At 43.3% G+C, this 19,939-nt stretch overlaps 1 protein-coding gene across 4 annotated transcripts in view; it reads left to right on the plus strand.

Moving 5' to 3' along the window:
• Positions 1–19,939, plus strand: part of LOC146847641 (uncharacterized) — a 62,135-nt gene that overhangs the window by 26,655 nt on the left and 15,541 nt on the right. For 2 of the 4 annotated variants that reach the window (XM_085651778.1, XM_085651779.1), the window contains exons 2-3: positions 8,746–8,852; positions 12,853–12,949. In XM_085651778.1, coding sequence (XP_085507904.1) covers positions 8,746–8,852; positions 12,853–12,949 — 204 coding nt within the window. Of the gene's footprint in view, positions 1–1,941; positions 2,130–8,745; positions 8,853–12,852; positions 12,950–19,939 lie in introns of those variants that run through there. The other 2 variants (XM_085651781.1, XM_085651780.1) reach the window with 2 other exon arrangements.

Below are 19,939 nucleotides of genomic sequence, written 5' to 3' on the forward strand. Positions count from 1 at the left end.
TTGTCCTTCACTGAGAGCCAAACACCCCATGGTAGTGCTTGACTCTCAGAGGGTAGCGTTGCAGAGCAGTCCAAGGCTTACTCAAGGGAGGTGGTGTGGGCTATTAATCGCCATTTACTAGTACGCAGAATAAAAACTCAATAACTGATTGTCCAGTCTGTACTTCGCTTTATAAAAGGAAGAGTACATTTATTAAACATACACACTACTCAATACTATGCAACAATTTACAAATATACATAAGCTGTTAGAATTGCTTTGTGACATTGCATAGCATTTCTACTCCTCCCGCAGGGGAGTGGGGTCTAGTACCACCACTCCCATGTATGCACATCATCTTGCCCCCTAATGCAGTAGGTTGACCCTAACCTGGAGTGAGGGCCTTGCCCACTGGCACCATCCCAGTAGCAACCCACCCCATTATCTCAACAAGCATTTAAAATGGGCACACCTGCCATGGTGACACATAACCCTGACTGTGCATCTCATACTGACCATACAGTATACACCTCTACATCTTAGGGGCTAACAGTCTGGGATGTTCTTCACCTAACGAAGTAGCAAGAATTCATGTTTGGGCATCACTTGGAACGGCAGTACTTACCATATCTGATAACAGGTATAATGCATTGCAATAAAAGCCCCTAAAAGGCATCACAGTTATGATCTCAGGATTAAGCATGTACAGCCAGACACTCTAGCAGGAATGACCAGCAACTTAACCCCACTTTGCTTATGCTTTCACATTATTCACATGTGACTTCCAGTCCCAAAAATAAACAATATCATGGAAATGCACCACTGTGCAATTTCACCTTTCCACTTCTAGGGGGTGTACCTTCAGGGACCATCCAGGTTTAACCTTATACTCTCCAGTAAAGTCTCAAGCTTCAGCACCCAGGTGCAGAACAAAAGTTCCAGCGTTGATTTTACCCTTGAGGGGTTCTTTCTTGTAAGTCCCCCAGAGACTGAGGGTGGGACTTTTCATCTTCATACTGGGGGAGCCTGCAGCTCCCCCTGCACCTCTTGCAACAAAGGGGGGAGACTGATGCTACAGCTTGGGGAGGAAGGTCATTAAGCCAGCCTGGCAGGGTCACACCCAGCCATGCTCTGGTTATAAGCTGAGTCAGAGGAATATGAAATTTCTGGATGACCCATAAGCAGTATCGATATGACTTTGAACTCAGCAGGATACTTCTTTTTACACAACTTACAGTGTACTTTGGTGATTGTCTGGAATTTGTAGCCCCTAGGGAAGTGAAACTACCCCATGTGGTACTATCTTCATAGGAGAATAATGGAGTGTTCCTTCAGTGAAAACAGTAAAGCACACTGACTTTCCCTTACATGTGTCTTCCCATAGTATAAAGCATATTCCATGTCACCAGCCAACTCTGCATAAGTCCTGCCACACCATTCTATCTGTAGCTGCTCCTGGGCTGCGCACGACAGGAATCTCCCCTGCGCAGCCTCGATACGTGTGCACATGCATGTACACGTGTCTGCATGTAACCAGTCCGGTGCCCCTTACTCTGGCTGCAGTGCAGCGGCCTTCTCTCACCAGGGGAACCCCGATAAAATCCACATGCAGTCTCTTTCATCATGAGTTCACTGTGGGTAAGACCCAGCTTATGAGGCTGTCCCACAGTAAAGGCTAAAAAATTAGGTGTTCAAAAAGCAAAAAATCCGGGCGTCTCAGATGGTCAGAACCACCTTCTAACAGTGCCCAATGGGGTTCTTTGTATGGAGTCTGAAAAACACACCGTTCTTTTTGACCCGAAGTGTGAGACACAAACTGAGGGAAGAACATTCATGCCTGAAGGTGGTGGTTCTGTCAGCTGCCACCAGAGGGCTCTCCTTGCATGCTGAGGAAATTCACTGAGCACATTTTATGAAAAGGAGCAGGGTATCCTCTTCCGGGTCAACGGTGGTAGAGACAGCAACAGATGCTGCAATCACTTCCTGCTTGTCCCTTTGTGTCCAGCCTGCTGCAGAGGAGGAATGACCACCAGTCTGTGTGTGCAGTTGTCTAAATCTTCAGACCCCACACCCCCCCCACCCCAAATCTGCACACGGCCCACTCCAGCCGGAGGAGAGAGTCTGGAAATGTATGCACAGGTTTCTGTCAGGTAGGAAATTGTGTGCACCTTCTGCTGTGTTTGTAGAAATAGACTGAATAGTCGTGGAGGAAATCTCTGCCATGAACCTGGATGAGCTGGGCTGTTCTATCCGGGGCCCTGAGAGAGCGGGGCTTTCCTTTCGGCCCTGGGGGTGTTTGTTGTCATCATTTGTGATGAAGAGGGAATCTGTGCACTGCACTGAGGAATCTGTGCCCCCTCATCTTACTGCACCGTGAGGAATCTGTGCATACTGCACTGCATCATTCTTCACTGTGAGAAATGTGTGCCACAGCACTCCATTTTACTGCACTATGAGGAATCTGTGAGCACTGCATCTCATTGCTCTGTGAGGAATATTTGCACACTACACTGCATTTTACTAAGAGAAATCTGTGTGCTGCACTGCATCTTACAGCACTGCGAGGAATCAGTCCACACTGCATCTTACAGCACTTTGATGAATGTGTGCACCCAGCACTGCATCATGTTCTACTATGAGAAACTGCACAGTGCACCTTACTGCACTATGTGAAATATGTTACTACACAGTGAGGATTCTTTGCAAACTGCACCACATTGTATTACACTATAAAAAAATATGTGCACACTGCACTACCTTGTATTGCACTGTAAAGAATGTGTGCATGCTGTGCTGTTTACTAGACTGATAAATCTGTGCATACTGCACCACATCTTACTGGACTCTGAGAAATCTGTACATGATGCACTGCATCATACTGCACTATGAGAAAACTGTGCACACTGCTCTGCATCTTACTCCACTATGGGGAACCTGTACCACTGAACTGCATCTTGCTACACTATGAGAAACGGCACTGTATTGTTCTGCACTTTGAAGAAATCTGTACATGCTGCACTGCATCATACTGCACTATGAGAAAACTGTGCACACTGCACTGCATCTTCCTGCACTATTAGAAATCACTGCTCACTGCTTTTCATCTTACTGCACTATGAAACGCTTTATCTGTCGATCATACTGTGATCACAAGTGTCCTGGCACTAGTTGACCAATGAAAGACTAGTGGGTTTGAAACAGATAGACAAAGCACAAGTCAACGGGACAGCGCGTCAGCAGAATAAGGACATTGTCAGATTGTTCCTGAAGCAGCTCACTGAAGGCCCTCCCCCTATATCTAGGTATATGATATGATAAAACTAGGGATATGATTTAGGGGTCTGCTGGCTGGATCGCAGAAACCATGTAAAAGTGTGGGGCACCAACGTGTCTGACAAGGTGGTTGTACTATGTCTGTACTTTGTAAAGGGTCTGATGAATAAGACAGAAGATTTTAAAGTTTTTTTTTTGCCTGGATGTCAGTGAAACTACATGATGACATTTCTGCAGCACTAGAGTCCACATTACTGATATATTCTGAATCTGCTGCAGTCTTTGACATCACAGCCTCCAGTAAGTCAAGATAGATAACCTACTTGGTAGAGAATACATTCTCTCACCTCTTCTCCTCTTTTAGGAGTGGGGAGTAATGTCAGAATCATTTCAGGGGTCCATAATTATGAAATGTAAGAAGACCAAACTTTTGAATGTTAGGATGAAATCAGAAGTCACAGACAAATGCGATGCCCAGGTTATAAACTTGTTACAGCGACATACAGCGTAGGCCAAAGTTCTGGCTCACTGTGCTCCGCCAGTGAAAAGAACAGTTTTATTTCTATTCATCTTTAAACTTTCAATAGTCATCAAGACTTAATTGTGTGTCAGGCAGATTCCCAGAAGACTGATGCATCCCGTTCTAGCCTTAGAAACAGCTGCGTGTCATCGGCTTAGGATAATACAGCCAAACTAAAGGAGAGGAATAACCCCTCAGTAGTGCCAAATGTAAAGTAAAGAGAAAGAATGAGACAGAACATCCCATGCATTGCTCCATACACTGTCGCCTACATTGCTGAACAGAAGAGCAGAGGAGCAACAACCTGCTTGCACCCACACAGAATGGAGCAGAAGCATTGGATGTCCAGGCCGCAGTACCTGTCGCCAACGGACGGTCGAGCAATGTCAAGCGGTCACTAGTGTCAAAAGGAGCTCTCAGCTCTAACAGCACTAATCCCATCATTATTAGTCATTTTAAACTTGTCTGGGAAGGCCAGAAGAAATGCCTCCATGCTGTGACAAGGATGGAATACTGGATCTTACCAAAAACAAAAATACATCTTCCTCGAGAGCTTTAATTGACATTTATTAAACAGATGCGTTTCTGAGAACCCAGCTTTAGAGTGAGTGGGACATAGTTTTTGAGAATCCAAAAGATAATATTTCTTATTTTGAGTTAAGCGGATGATTACTTGCACCCTCTTTGCAGGTTTTCAGGGTCAAATTTGAAACAAGGGATCAATTCATAATCAGCTGGTGCCATTAGTGGGCCAATATCAGCCCCTTCCCGCCCAAAGAGACACACATCTTTCCTCTTCACTCTTTTCTTATTGGTGTTGTGCCCTGTTGGCTACAACCACTTGTCCTGATAACAGAACTATTGCCCCATCTCCCTAGCTTGGAAAGATCTGGAGCTTTCAAGGCACATAATTAAATATAGTGGTGTTCAGTTCCTGAGGGAGGAAAGGGTAATCAGGTCAGTAGAATAAACTCCTATTCCCAGGAACTGCACACCACTATATTTAACTATCTTAATAAGGGAGTATGTGTGCTGGACCTAGTCCACAACACCTGGTTCCTCTCATTTTGATAGCTTTCAAGACACAGGCAGAAAAAAAACATTGCAGTAGACTCTGCAGAGTGCACTGACTCAGTACTGCCATTGTCACCCAATGAGTACCTTCAAACTGTGAGACCGGTTGAGGTTGTGTAGTGAATATGTCATGACACATTTTTGTGACATGCCATTTTCCTGGTGTGTGTTGCTATTTCCCCATCTTTGAGACCCTTCCACCCTTGCAGTCATCTTGCCCACTCACAACCAACACCCAACCAACAATTTCCCAGGCACTACCCAGGCCGTCTGACCCACCATCACAACTCAAGCAACCACAATAGAAATGCAGTCCATACACTCCAGAGCACCGTCAGTCCCCTGCCCTAACTATGTCTTCACCAAACGACTGGACCCGATCTGCACAGTGAACTCCCCAATCCTGAATGCCTCTATCAACTCAGCCACTTTCCCTGATGCTTGCAAACACGCTACAATTCCTCAAAAAACTCTCAGCTGACCCAAAGACACTCACTGATTATTGACCCATGTCGCTGCTAAAATACCCAGGGAAAGTTATGGAAAAGACAATAAACAAACGTCTAGCCACCAACCTCAATGACTTGACCCTCTCAACCACCTTCTCAGTCTTGATTCAGACACAAGCAAGACTGCCCTCTTCGCCACCATAGACCATATACAACAGAGGAAACACCGCTGCCCTCCTTGTACTGGAAATATCCGCAGCCATCGACACAGTCTCCCAATCCATCCTCATCTAACAACTGCACAAAATCAGCATCCAAGGACCTGCGATATGCTGGCTCTACTCCTTTCTTACAGGCTACATCCAGTCCTTCAGCCTGGCTCCCTTCATCTCAGAAGACAGCATCCTCATCTGCAGAGTTCCTCAAGGATCTTTGCTCAACCACAACCTGTTCAACGCCTACATTGCCCCACTCACCAACATCATTTGTTTGCATGAAGTCCTCACCATATCTTATGCTGCTGATACGCAGCTCATACTTTCCCTCTTTAAAACATTCCGAACAACCAGATCAGTTTTTCCACATGCATGACGGAAGTCGCCATATGGATGAAAAGTAACTGCCTCATGCTCAAAACAGACAAGACAGAAGTAGTTCTCTTCTGCAAAGTGTCATTTCTCTGACCAATGACAGACTAGTGGGTTTGAAACAGACAGACAAAGCACAAGTCAACGGGACCATAAAAAACTCAGTGGCCAGACTCGCTGTCAACTCACCTCCCTTCATCCACATCACCCGACACCTAAAATAACTCCCCTGGCTCGCAGTCATCTAACGATCGCTCTTCAAACTCCTCATGCACACACATAAAGCCTTCCACAACATTGGCCCTCACATACCTCAGCAACTCCATACCCTTCCACAAATGTGTGGCATGCCATTTGCCAGTGATTATTTGTCATCTCACCAGGTTCTCCTGGAGAAACCCCTCCGACATGCTACCAAGTTTGGTTGGTGATCCATTTCTCTTTCCACCCTGGAAGGGTTAATCCAGCATTTTGCTGAAGTAAATCGCCAACGATTTCCAGTGTAGGAAAGGGTCATGAAGTTTGCGAAATGCTCACATTCTCACTAAGTTGTGGTCATCCAGAAATTGTCAAGGCCAACTACATCTTGCTCCTCCCACTCAAGTGTTTACGCTCCATTTACTAGTGTGTAAAACTATGCATGACTGATCAAGAACGACACTGTGTTAAAAACATTTAAACCTGGCAGGGATCCTCTTGTGGATAGCTGTCCGGTATCAGCGGAGGCATTAACAGCAGTAAACATCGGTATACGACCATATACAGCTTTCTGATGGGACACCGAGACTTTTGGCAACATAAAACACATGTAGATTACTTGGGTGGAACCCTTGAGTTGCTTAAATGGTTTTTGGATTTTGGATTATTCATAATTGAAAAACCAGTAGCAGGGACTCCACCCAATGAGTAGGTCACTTTTTACTATGCACCACTTTACTTTGACTAGTTTTTCCCCCAAACATTGTAGAAAGATCTACTGAGTCCCGAAGAGTTCTGAGAACATCTGAGAACTATGCCTCAGGTTAACATTAGTCAAAGAATTCAATCTAATTTCAAAACGCTAACTCTTATGTACATAAACTCAATAAGTGGTACATTTTTGTTTTTTGTATCACTGCCCAAGGTGTTGCAGCACCTCCAGTATATTTCTAGCTGCTCCTTTTTTGTACTAGTTGATGAAAGTCCTATTTGTCTTCGAAGTTGTAGTTCTGGTTGGACATGGGCCTTATTGTGTGTGTTTTACTATGTTTTGCTGTGTCTGATTTCTAACCTGTGCCAAAGAATGCTTTAACTGCTTGACTTTACTACTTCACTGCCTCTCAAGAGTCAATTACTCAAAGGAAAAGCGATCAGCGGCCACACAAACTGGATCACAACTCCCACAAAGTTCCCCAGTCGTACGTTGGGTACACACAATCCTTAGTATCAGCCGCTATATGATATTACTGCAAAAGCAGATCAATGTAAAATCACACAAAGTTGGCGGTACACCCAAAAGAAGTCCAAAATTAAAATGTTTTTATTCTTATAGCTTCTTTATTTTTGCTCTAACATCCTTTATTCTGTATCCATAAAGCAATCTTTACAGCCTCAGCCAAAGCATTTCGTTCATATAAAGATCTCCTTCAGTGCTGCAACATAATATATAAAAAGCACATATATATTTTTCATCAAAACCATATATGGGCATCAAACACAACACAATTGTACAATTAGTACCCCAACTCCATATCACCCACACCTTGTGCATTATTAAAAAGAGGGTTATAAGAGGGTTATAATAAAGGATAGTCCTCTATGCAAAGAACATTTTTAATTTTGGGAGTGGCAATGGTATGAGCGAAACTTTGCCCTCTCTTTCTGGAATGTAACATCGCTTTAAAAAAATAGTGTATACTGTATAATTTCACAGGGTTTCATGCTTTAACTTGGTTATTCAGTTGTGGCGTAGTAGACACAAAGAAAAGGTCTCACCAGCTAGGTGTGTTCAGCTGTTTCACACCTTCTGCCTGAGAGTACCTAGGTGGAGTGTCCTTCAGAGCGTTTTCAGGTGTCCTGTTCAGCACTTGTTCCAGTTCCTGTACCTGACAGCTACTGCCTGGATGTACCCAGGTGGAGTGTACTGGAGAGTGTCTACATCTGTCTGCTCGTGTCAGGACCTTTTCCAGCTCCTGTACCTGACAGCTCTATTTTTACAAAGATGATGTCTCTGATTCCTGCAGGTCACAGGTCTGGCATTTCTCACTGGCCTCTTGCTAAGGGTCTGCAGTTTTTTTTTCGGGGGCGGGGTGGGACATAATTGAAAACATTTCAAGATTTTTTCAGGGAGGGGGTATAAATAAAAACATTTCAAGATTGTGCTGCCGGTATTGTATATATATCTTGCCCCTTCCTGCGAGGCCCACGGCCTATCGTCTCTTCACACTTCTTGTGCTGTCTGTGCAACAGCATTATTGTGGTTTCTAACTTTTTAAGTCCCCAGGCTCACTGGCTCAAATACCCTTTCATGTGGCTGTACATTTCCAGAGTTCAACTGTTTTAAGCACACACTGGTTTCTTGATCAATTCCAGAAGTGCTTTAGTTTTGTAGCTATTCCTAAAAAGTCACTGCCACAAAGTTTTGCAAGAGGCTTATCCTCTTGAGAAATATCTGGCTCCTCACAAGATTTCCTCCCTGTGGCGAGTGGTCTACCACATATGTCCGTCCATTACTGCGTGTGCCCAATGACAGCAATCCAGATGTTCCTCTTCTGGTGCTGAGATCTTTCCTTGTTTTAATTTAATGACCAAACATGAAGTATGATCTGTCCGTCAAGCATGTGTTTATCTATCCCTGAATTAACTGATTGTGTTTCTTTTACAGCTGCAGAACACCACAGCCTTTTCACCACACACCACCAGCGCAGTCATATGCCAGAGGTTCGATCAGTGAATCTTCTGGGCTGCCCGACCCAGCAGTTCTTACATCTGGTAAGTCAAATTAGTATATCCCTGGGAATAACCCGTAAAATCAAGGGAAAGAGAAGATTAAATTGGTCTGTCACACTTCCTCCTAAGTCATAAGTGTACCCAACACGGTGTGGTGTTCCAGAAAAAATCACTCACTTCAAAAACACTTTATTCAGTTTGAGACAAACCATAAAAGCACACATAAATACATTAAAAAGCTTATTAGATACATTATCTATATACAAATAATACAGCCATGCAAAGATGTATGGATAATTTATTGGGCAGTCACTAAAGTGTCTTGGTGCACAAAATGGGATAAAACCTCCCCCTTAAATCTCAGTAAAAGAAATTATGTCCTCATTAGTCCAAACAAATGCTACTAAACACAGTTAGACATACTTAGTCAGTCTGGAGCAGTTGTAAATACACCAGAACCTCTTGGCACTATCAATGTGACAATATAAACAGATGGCTTGTCATACAGACAGAATGTAAAATGCCTAAATGCAAGAAAATTAAAAAAAAACATATATTACAAATCCATAAAACTTTCCTTCTTAACTTGAATTAAAAGGAGACTTTCATCCGTGATATCATCATTATTTCCCAACTATACTCCTGCATTTGACAACTGTGGAGAAAAATCTATACACTGTTACACATACTTGGAGCAGTTGTAAATACGCCCATGCCTCATTACACTTTCTAATGTTTAAAATTCTCAAAAGAGGTAATAACGTCCCAGTAATCAGTTCCTTATACAGGTCACAAAAGAAGATCACCTGTAGTTGCGATTGAAGCCTCGTTGAGTTGCATGGGCAGGGTGCCAGATCTTTCGCAGTAAGCACATTAGAGGAGAAGGACTTCCAAGAAACAGGCAAGACCAAGTCTGAACCTTAACAAGTAATATCTCTGGTGTCCTGGAACCTTTAACAATCATGGCTCAATGTTCCATAAAGGGAGGTATACCATCACCAATCCTTTACTTAGTTCATCCTCCCGCCTCTTTCCAATAATCTGATTTAGCAGTTCTCTTATTACCAGAGGTCTGACCCGACGGTCCATAGACAACGGATTTGCGAACAGCTCAGGCCTATCAATGGATCGGAGTTCATTTTTTATATACATAAGCCATTTAATTTTGTGTTCCAAAGCCAGGTTCAAGGAATTGCTGATCACTGATTGTGTCAGTAGAGGCCAGATTCACAGCATCTCCCAAGTAGTGTAATCCTAATTCTTTATGCACTATAATGGGAGGAATACTACAAGGGAGGAAATTGATCCGGGTCTGGCTTTGTAAATAGTAATTGCTGCCTCCACCTCAGGCAAGTTGCGTCATTGACACAGTTCAGGAAGGACATCAAGATCTGGCTCTTTGACTGAACCTTCTCACCCAGACAGATCAGCAGCCCCCCCCCCGTATCAGCGCCTTGAGACCCTCACGAGTGAGTAGCTGCACAAACCGCTGATTGATTGATTGATTGACTGATAACACTGTTCAGGATCTGGAAACTGCAGACCTTCCTAACCTGTGTCTTGGATATTGCGGTAAAATAGATTGTGGACCCTTTACCTCTTTCTGTGTATGTACCAGATGTAAAGCTTTGCTTGCAACTAAATCGGTACAAAGGAGGAGATTGTAAGTCTTCAAAAACCTATTCAGTTTGTCCCCACATGGTTTATGGACCGGGTTTGAAAGATTAGAGAAATCATTATCCACTAAACCACAGGAATTGTCATCGGCAATTGGGCAAAGCCTAAAGTTGAAATCGCCCCCCAATAATATTACATAATCTTCTTTCCAACCTTATAAAACCACAGCCAGGGTACATGCAAGTGACTCTATTATTTGTACATCACCGCTATCAAAAATGATTGTTGTAGAAGTATGCAAGTGTTACTGTGGGTGCCCCAGCCAATAATTTATCAAGTACTCCTTCTAGATGATGAATATCTTCTGGGTGCTTGCTGTATTTGCCTCGCCCACATGCACTACAAATTGCCCCCTAGGCTCCGGGCCCCTCCTCCCTTGCTTGCAGGCTCTTCTGGTTCAGTGTGGTTCTTCCAACTATTTTTCATCACACGTACCGACCGCAAAACAGATTTTTCTTTTTGCTTGGCGTGGAGGCTATAATGTCAGAGTGTGAGCTTTTCCAATATGGAGCTGAGGCCCAACAACACTGTAATGATATTCGATCCCCACCCCCCTCACCAGCACACAGCAGCTCTGCGGGTCGGGGTGATATCCGTAGGCCCATTAACATGACCCTCTACTTTATGAGTAGCAGTTCCACCTGGGTTGGGTTTTGACGAGGTAACAGTCTGCTCGTCACAGGAGTAAAGTGACAAGGATTTCCTGGCACCCCCCAGCCTCTCCTCTCCTCCACAGACTCGATCTGAGTAAATCACCGGCATATCAGTGGTCAAGTAGGTAGTAATTGAGCCATCCCCCCTGTTTTCATTGGTATTAGCAGCTATGACACTGGCCTTTGCTTACCAATTGTTCTTTGATGACTGGATCAAATGATTGGGAGGTAGGCCTTTGCATCAAGAGGCATGGCCCGGCTCATCCTCCTATGGGCGCTGATGGACGTGCCCTTGGCCAGGGCTTGCCTGCCTGTGTCCTGTGCTAGTGTCTCTGCCCTTGGTGGAAAAATGTGGCTAAGACTGCTAGGTCAGGTAGTACCCCAACACAGCCTGGAGTGCCTCTGTTGTGGCACCCCACGCTGCGGCAGTGTCTCAGCCGTTTTAAGGGCTACAGGGACCTAGTGGTTGCTGCCCGGCCGCCTCCTGGCAGAAAACTCAGGAAAGCCGTCTGGATCTGGTCGTCCCCCACACAGCCTGGAGTACCTTGGTTGTTGCGTCCTGTACTGCTGGAGTGTCTCAGCCCTTTTAAGGGCTACGGGGACCAATGGTTGCAGCCCGGCCATCTCCTGGTGGGAAAATGCAGCAACGCCTACTGGATCAGCTAATCCCCCACACAGTCTGGAGTGCCTCGGTTGTTGCAGCCCATTTATTTGTAGGGCTACAGTTATCCCAATATTGATTTATCTCAGTAGGTCTAGGGCTTATCCTTATCAGATGCTCTGACCCTCACCCACCAAGAAGGCATGTTTCATTATCAGGTCGCACTCCACTTTGGGTGGGATGGGCTCTATCAGGAGCTAGTTTTTAAAGATCTTATTCTTTATGTGCAGTGGTCGAAAGACCAAAGCTTTTGATCTCTTGATAAAGGTCAGGAGTTAAAAGTTTTAGATTGGGTGATATATAGCTAGAATGACCTATAAATAATGTGTAGACTATTTTATTGTTTTATGGTTAGTTGGTTGTATCCATGTTAAGATTTCAAAATGATTGAAGGCATTCTGATGAGGACAATCTCTGGCCCTAATAAGGTAAATCATTAAAGAGGTAATTGTAGCCCTACAAATTGCTGTTTGTCAGGCTGAACACTCGCCACCTGCTTATTCTTGTCCACCGCAGGAACGATGAATACCCGCCCACTCCCTTCGTGGACAGGTGTCAACATGTATTGACCACTAGGGACTGGCAACTGCCCTACAAGGGAAGGGGGATTGGGATGAAAAGAGAAAAACAGGCATCTTCTCTTCGGGTGTTGAGGTTTAAGTGTATTGCACACTTATCCTCAGGGTGCACATTAATCTGCAGTTCAAAGCAAACACATTCATTAAAGCAAACTCAGTAATTTATTAAGTTATGCAGCATTGTCAAAACATTCATACATGTTAGTACAGTACATTGCCAATTCACCGTAAAATTCTTCTAGGTATTCATGAAGGATTAAGAATATGAGGCTATGTGCATCACAACTAGGTTCAATGTGCACTCTTTCTAAGCCCTTGAATTAGAAATTAGGGATTTCTTTCGCCGAAGGATTGGTTAGGATTAGCATAACTAAAAGTCCAGTTTGCACTGCAAGGCTTAGTCCTAAAGTTCCTGGTAAGTGGACTAACCTGTTGCAGCGCTGTTAACCTTGTCTCTGTTTTCTCGTTTCCAGGTTGTCCAGTTGGCTGGAGACAAGGTCACGGAGAAAAGCGAGTCCAGACCGATGCAAGTTCTCAGAGGCAGCCGCCTCCTGAGCTGATTTCTAGCAGGTAAGTCCCAGTGCTGCAAGCGGGAGGCTCCACTAGTTACAGTGTACTGAAGATGAGTATCGGCCTCGTGACTGGGCCGTGTTATTTATATCCACCCAGTCAAAATGGCATGGGTCACATCTTTCTGGCGAAATCTCACAGACACTTGCTAGAAGTCACGTGATTTCCATTTGAAATAAACTCACACTGGAAGGGCTTTCGGGGGCAGGGAACAAGGGAATTTGCTTAGTTCTTTGCTGCGACTTCAGATATTTCGGAGGCCTTTAACATGTAGGCCTGAGGAGAGGGGCCAGACTGTCACATGAACACATTACACCGCTGGTGGTGCATGGAAATACTCAACACTTCGCAGGGTGCAGCAATACAGGTGGTAGCACTGTTTTCTCTGGGAACCACACCTTGATGCATATACTGCTCAAAATAACCCCAGCTGACCTCCCTCCTAGGAAGACTGCTTCTCACTGCTTACTCTTCCAACCTTCTTCCCAGCTCTCTCTGTGTAGATAAATATATGACCACAGAGGTCTGAGCCAGGTGATGTGATTCAAGTTATTGATGTGCCCCAGTATGTTGGTCTAACTGCAACAGCTTAACTGCCTTATCCAGTCAAATTGGTGGTGGACTTCAAGGCAATAAAAAAAAATAGTAGAAGAGAACTCCAGGAAGAGTCATGATCAATAGTCAATGTAGGGCATTATTTTCACTAGATCCTAATTTAGAGAGTCATTAAGAGACAGATGGTAGCAGAACATCTAACGTAAATCGACAGATTTTAAATCGGTCAAATTCTCTGCCTGATTTATGAAACAGCTCTGTTTTTTACTTTGTTGTCAATAGCTTGACACATATGCCCACATACAACCAGCAGCCAGTGGAGATTGGCAGGTGTGAGCTATAGGTTACTTAACATAACAAAAAACTGTAACAAATCCCCTCCCCCCCCCAAACCCTAGGAAGTTGATTTAAAAAACATATAAGTAATGTGGCTCCAGTAGTAAACAGCTATTTTGATAGTCATGGAAGTGTCACCTCAGTCCTATATCATGGATAGCTATGTGGGTGTTATATTAAATGTGGAGTTAGTCTTTTCTCCTAGAAAGTGCACAGAAGACAGGAGAATACAGACTGCATGCATTATAGCCACACAGACTGAAAGGACAAGAACCAGTGATCATTTAGTTCTTGAAGCGAGGGTGTGTCAAAACACTGTATCATGCGTTCATGACACGGGAGCCTATGTTGAAGCGCCAGTTCCATTTGGCCTTGTGATGGGACATCAATTGCAAAGCAGAAAAAATAAAAGCACAGTCCCGACAATCGGCAGCATGATCAGCGGGAGACCTCCAAGCATGGAGTGTATGAATGATGGATTAACTCCAAAGACTGTCTGGAAAGTGCTAACCAGTTAGAGCCAATTGTCTTGAAAAAGTGCGCTACTACCACAGTACTAGGCATGTGGAAAATGCAATGCATAAGTTCGCTGAAATGTAGTGGGAAATTAGTGCGGAGTAGCAAATGCATCTCAAAGGAAGACCTTGCCAGTTGAAGAGCAAATATCTGATTTGTAGATGTTAAGGCCACAACGTTCTGGAACAATAAGGCTTTCAGTCAGCCTAATGCATCAAAGTGCACATTCGAAAGCTTTATCGAAGGCAAAGCTTTGCCTCCCCAACTGTGCAGGCAGGTGGAAACAGTACTTGTGTACCACATGTCCCGACCGCAGAAGCTGTCACCAGATAGGCGACTCCTGGTTTCATGCCCCAGCAGCTCTGATTTTTCAACATCAAATAACTCCTATTTGGGAGTAATCTGAAGGCAGACGGATCATAGCAGCTGGAGATCCCTTCAGATAGCACGACAAATTCGCCATGGACGCATTGCATGCACCATGAAGTGAAGCTTCCCTACACACTAAGGAATGCCATAAAGTGCTCTCGCGGTCAGTCCCACAAAGAAAAACTTCAGTCTCACCATTCATGCACTGGTACCTGAAAGCTAAGATCCATGACTCGTGCACATATTCCTCTCCTAGGGCATCTGCCTACTTGGTGGTGTTATAAACCGTATTGGAAGTGAAATGTCAAAATTGGCAGAGAAATAAACCCGTGGATTATTCAATCCGCAGAAGGTGTTTCTGCAACAGTGAATGTACATTTCTCCAACTTCTCAATGTGTAACATAGTGTATGTCGCATCTTTCCTTCCCATGATGGTTCGCTGTTTTGTGAGATTGTATGGCAAAACAAGATAGTGGCATTGAGGTGTCGCCATAGTACACCACCAGCATAAAGTATTTGAAGAGTACAGCTCAGTAACCTAATCGCTGTAAGCTGTGACTGTCCATGTAGTAAAGAAGACATGTCACTCTGTATTATGTCTATTGCAAACGGCACAATGTTACCTTGAGAGTAAATCCTAGTGGACAAGGTGGCCATACCACTATCAACTACTGCCAGAGCCCTTTCTAAATTAGCCCTGTCAATCTTGTGCAGTCCCTTAGCAGCCTCCTTCCTGGGAAACCTTCCACATTTCATTGTATATTGCATACAACAAACACTTTTGACGTGGTTTCTGAGGACGTGGTAGAAAGTCCTGTGAATCAACCGTGGAACTAAGGATAGACACTACATATACCAATTAACCAGCAGAAGCTACATCATACTCCGCTTCTTTTTTATCCAAAGGTCAAGACAGCAAACATCCGCCGGATTCCACAATCACAAAAAATCAAAAACAAGGAGAGGACCGGGAAAAAGAAAAGAGGAAGAATCTGAGGAATCAGAAAACCTTGTAGTAAACATTTCATCACACGATCTAACCAGTAAACAACGAAAAGTATTGAACAAGAGCACTTCCTTTGGGCCAACTTATAAAACCAATTTATTTGAAACAGAAATATCATTGTTTAAGTTCATGAGATCTTTAAGGTTGCAAAATTTTTTCAAGAACATCATACAAGAATCAATGGACATTGAGGAAAGTGAATATTTGGAGTTTGGGTGCACAAGCACCTTCTTACCACCAGTTTTGCACAAAATGTTGGACACATTCGAGATTCTGAGAAAAAAAAGACTTGGAATGTTTAAACTTCAAAGCAGGAAAAACATCCAATTTATCAATATCAGAGAGACACACATCTTGGGCGAACAACCGGAATTTGACATTTCAAAAGGCAGACAAAGGTGGTGCACTGGTGGTGATAGATACCACATACTATGAGAAGAAGGTGAATGAAACATCAGTGATGAGCGTACATATTTGAAATTGAACGTTGACCCGACTTTGGAAGTCAAACACGCTTTGGAACAAATCTTAAATATGGCGAGGGAAATGGAATGGATCAATGATAAAACGAAACAATTTCTGTTAGTAACATTCCCCAGACGACCAACAATGTATATGTTGCCCAAAATTCATAAGAATCAGGAAGACCCACCGTGTATGCCCACTGTAGCGGGCTGTGGGTCACTCTTTGAACCATTAGGCAAATATTTGGACTATTTTCTCCAACTGTTGTCCAAGAGTGGAAGTCTTACATACAGGATATAACGGATTTCTTGACACAATTGAGGAATCTGACAACTCCATATGAAGACAGTTGGATTTTATATACAATTGACGTCACGTCATTATATACTTCAATTCCTTTGGATGAAGGAATTGCTGCAGTCGAATTGGCTCTACTTCAACAAAAAAACATACGATTCAATAAAGTATTTCTGATGGAGATTGTGCAATTTTTCTTAAGGCACAATTACTTCAAATGGCAAGATGATTTTTATTTATAGATTAGCGGCACCTCTATGGGTTTTGAGGGGGCCCCAGTTTATGCCAATATTTTCATGACTAAATTTGAACAAGACAACATCTTTATAAGAAAGGAATGGAATGAGCATTTAATCTTTTATTGCCGGTTCATTGATGATTTATTTTTGTTCTGGAAAAGTTCAGAGGAAAGTATTAAAGCAGAACATAGTGGAACTCAATACAAAAATGAAAGGATAAAATTAACCCACACTATCAGTACCACCAGTATAGTGTTCTTGGATGTTCGAATTGACAAAAATCAAAGCGAATTGGCTACCAGCATGCACATTAAAGCAACAGATCGGAACAACGCCATGCACTTCACCAGTTTCTATCCACCACAGTTAAGAGAGAACTTACCATACTCACAAATGTTGAGGGCGAAGAGAATTTCATCTCACCCGGAGGTTGGAGCAAGAGCAATGGAATGCATCAAATTGAAATATGCACGAGGGAATCCATCGTCATGCTTAGAGAAGGCGAAAGAGAGGCTTCACCAAAGAACCAGAAATTAATTGTTAACAAAAAGATCGAAAACAACAAAAAAAGATCAAACTGTGTTTGTTTCTAAGTTTTCAACTAAATCAAGGACTATTAAGGGAATAATACTACAAAAATGGGAATTATTGCAAAATGAGACTGATTTTAGCAACATCTTTAAGAACCGTCAAATTGTTGCTTACAACAGATCACAAAACCTCAGGGAATTATTGAAGAACAAAAGAGAACTGCAACCCACTAAGAATATTGGAATGTGTAAATGCCAGAGCTGCACACACTGTAACAACTTCCTAGTTAGCAACAAGATCACTCATCCCTTAACAGAAGAGTTAGTCACGCTCAGTCATTCTTCGGACTGCAACACTTCCAACGTAATATATTGTATTTAATGCCTGTGTGATCTATTGTACATAGGAAAAACAGAGAGGAAGGTAAAAATAATAATCACAGAGCACAAAAGTACTATACGCACTGAAAATAAAAACTCTCATTTGGCAGCACACTGGAAAGAACAGCGTCATAACATCCCTCAGTTACGGTTCTTAGTGTTAGCAGCAGTTTGCATGAAGGTAGGGGAAGAGCCAAACAGTTTCATTGCAGAGAGAAACGTTTTGGATAAAACAATTCCACACTTTGCCCCCATGGGGTCTAAATGATCAAATTTATGAGTGTGTTCCTGTAATATAATAGTATTTTCCCATGCTCTTGCAAAAGTGGTCTCTAAATAAATAAAGCCCCGTTCAGAATACCTGACGATTGTAGCCGTTATTAAGATATGTAATCATTGTAGAGACATTGTGTTAGACGGTCTCTGTAAGAAAATATAACATCGTGAATGTTTGCATCAAGAGTAAAAATTACAATGTATTTTGTGACATATTTCAGCACGATTAGTGCTGTTGTTAAAATGGCCATTGTCAAGAGTAAATGTGATAACTCACAATAAAAAGCATGTACATGATATCATGGACTGAAACGCTGTGCAGTATGATGAGCTCTAATTAGGAGGTACACTATGTTAAGATGGCCGTCGTCGATTATACGGAATGTACATTTCATTGACTGAAATGCTGTGTAGTGTGATGAGCTCTGTTTAGGAGGCACACTATGCTAAGATGGCCGCCATCGATTATACAGAATGTCCGTCGTTGATGTTGAGACTAGGAGTTACTATTGATTACACGGAACGTCCGTCGTTGATGTTGGAGATTAGGAGCTACTATCTGAGAGTGGGAATATTGTCTGCCGGTAGATTGAGGAGGCTGAAATGGTCGTCTCCGATTTTGACACAGGGAGTGTCCTTTGTTGATGTTTACAGGAGGAGCTTTAGTCAGCTGTTGAGGCTTAAGGAACAAGGTTTAAAAAGCTGAGGCAATGAGGTAAAGAGTGTACTACGCGGTGAGTTCTTGGAGGAGAGACCGTGGAAGTTTCAGGCATGGGCAGTTTTCAGAAGAGTTTCTTATGTTTGTCATAAGAAATAGTAAATTGTTTGAGTTAAATATTCACTCGTTCTGTTACTCAGAGAATCGAACAAAGGAAGAATTGAGGGGACGAAGTCTTTCACCATTGAGGTAATCCTAGGTGATTTGGGCTTGACATTGACCTTAAGGCAGTCGTTCTAGTATTCATTTGATTTCTCTTGTGTTTAGAATACAGATTGGCATACAAAGGATTTCGATTGGCTTCAGAAGTAGATTCTTCTTCATAAGTTGGTTATGATGACGTAAGTAGTCGTGGATTTCTTTTTCATATTTATGAAGGTCACCTTATCTTGGGATTCACGCTGTCGGGTGATCAGGTCACAGTCGTGTACTAGGTTGTACCATGATAATGGTTTAGTCACAGGCACTATTTGCGATCCTTGTTGGCACATTGAACGTTGTTATTGAAGCATCAGTCTGTTTGGAATAATTAATTTGTGTTCTCAACATTTCAGGGGCCACCGACGAAGGGACGAGCGGTCCCGAAATGCATAGGGCGAGCAACCACAGTCATCAAAAGAATTCATATGTTTAAAGTTTGAACAATGAATATGATGTGATACTTAGTAATTTGTTGAAACAATATTCATTCCTGGGTCCACCATGCTGACGTACTCGCGGGATTGCCTGCTTGCCATCGGTCAGGTAAGCCGCTGTTGCACCCTTTCACCGGTTCACCCATTGCGTGGCCCATATCATTGCCCTTGTAATGGGTGGGCTCTCGATTCTCCGCATCCTCTCCCAAGGTCTATTTCCTCGGAGACCCGCCGTATTACAGACACTCGCACTACTCTGAAGATTTTGAATTTAAACGTCAGGTCTGCGCTGAAACACTATCAGCACATCTATGACCTCATTAAGGAGGAAGCTCCAGACGTATTTGCCATGACGGAAACATGGCTACAGGACGCTGATACCGCTATTACTAATCTAGCCTGCCCACCCGGTTATTCTATGTACACTCTGAATAGGCTGTCTAGGGGTGGAGGTATCGCGTTAGTGGTAAAATCTATCTACCCTTGCGTCTGGGGTGCCCTAAACATCTCCGGGTGTGAAAGTGCCATGTTCAAGGTCTCTGTCAGCCCTGAGTTTACCCTGTCCGGGATGGTCGTCTATCGCCCACCCGGCAGTGATGTGGCGTTTAGAAATGCTTTCCCTGACACTGTTGGCCCTTTGGTCGCCGACTGTGCCAACTTCTCTAT

The sequence above is a fragment of the Triturus cristatus genome, chromosome 4_1 (assembly GCF_964204655.1).
Source record: "Triturus cristatus chromosome 4_1, aTriCri1.1, whole genome shotgun sequence".
Lineage (NCBI taxonomy): Eukaryota > Metazoa > Chordata > Amphibia > Caudata > Salamandridae > Triturus > Triturus cristatus.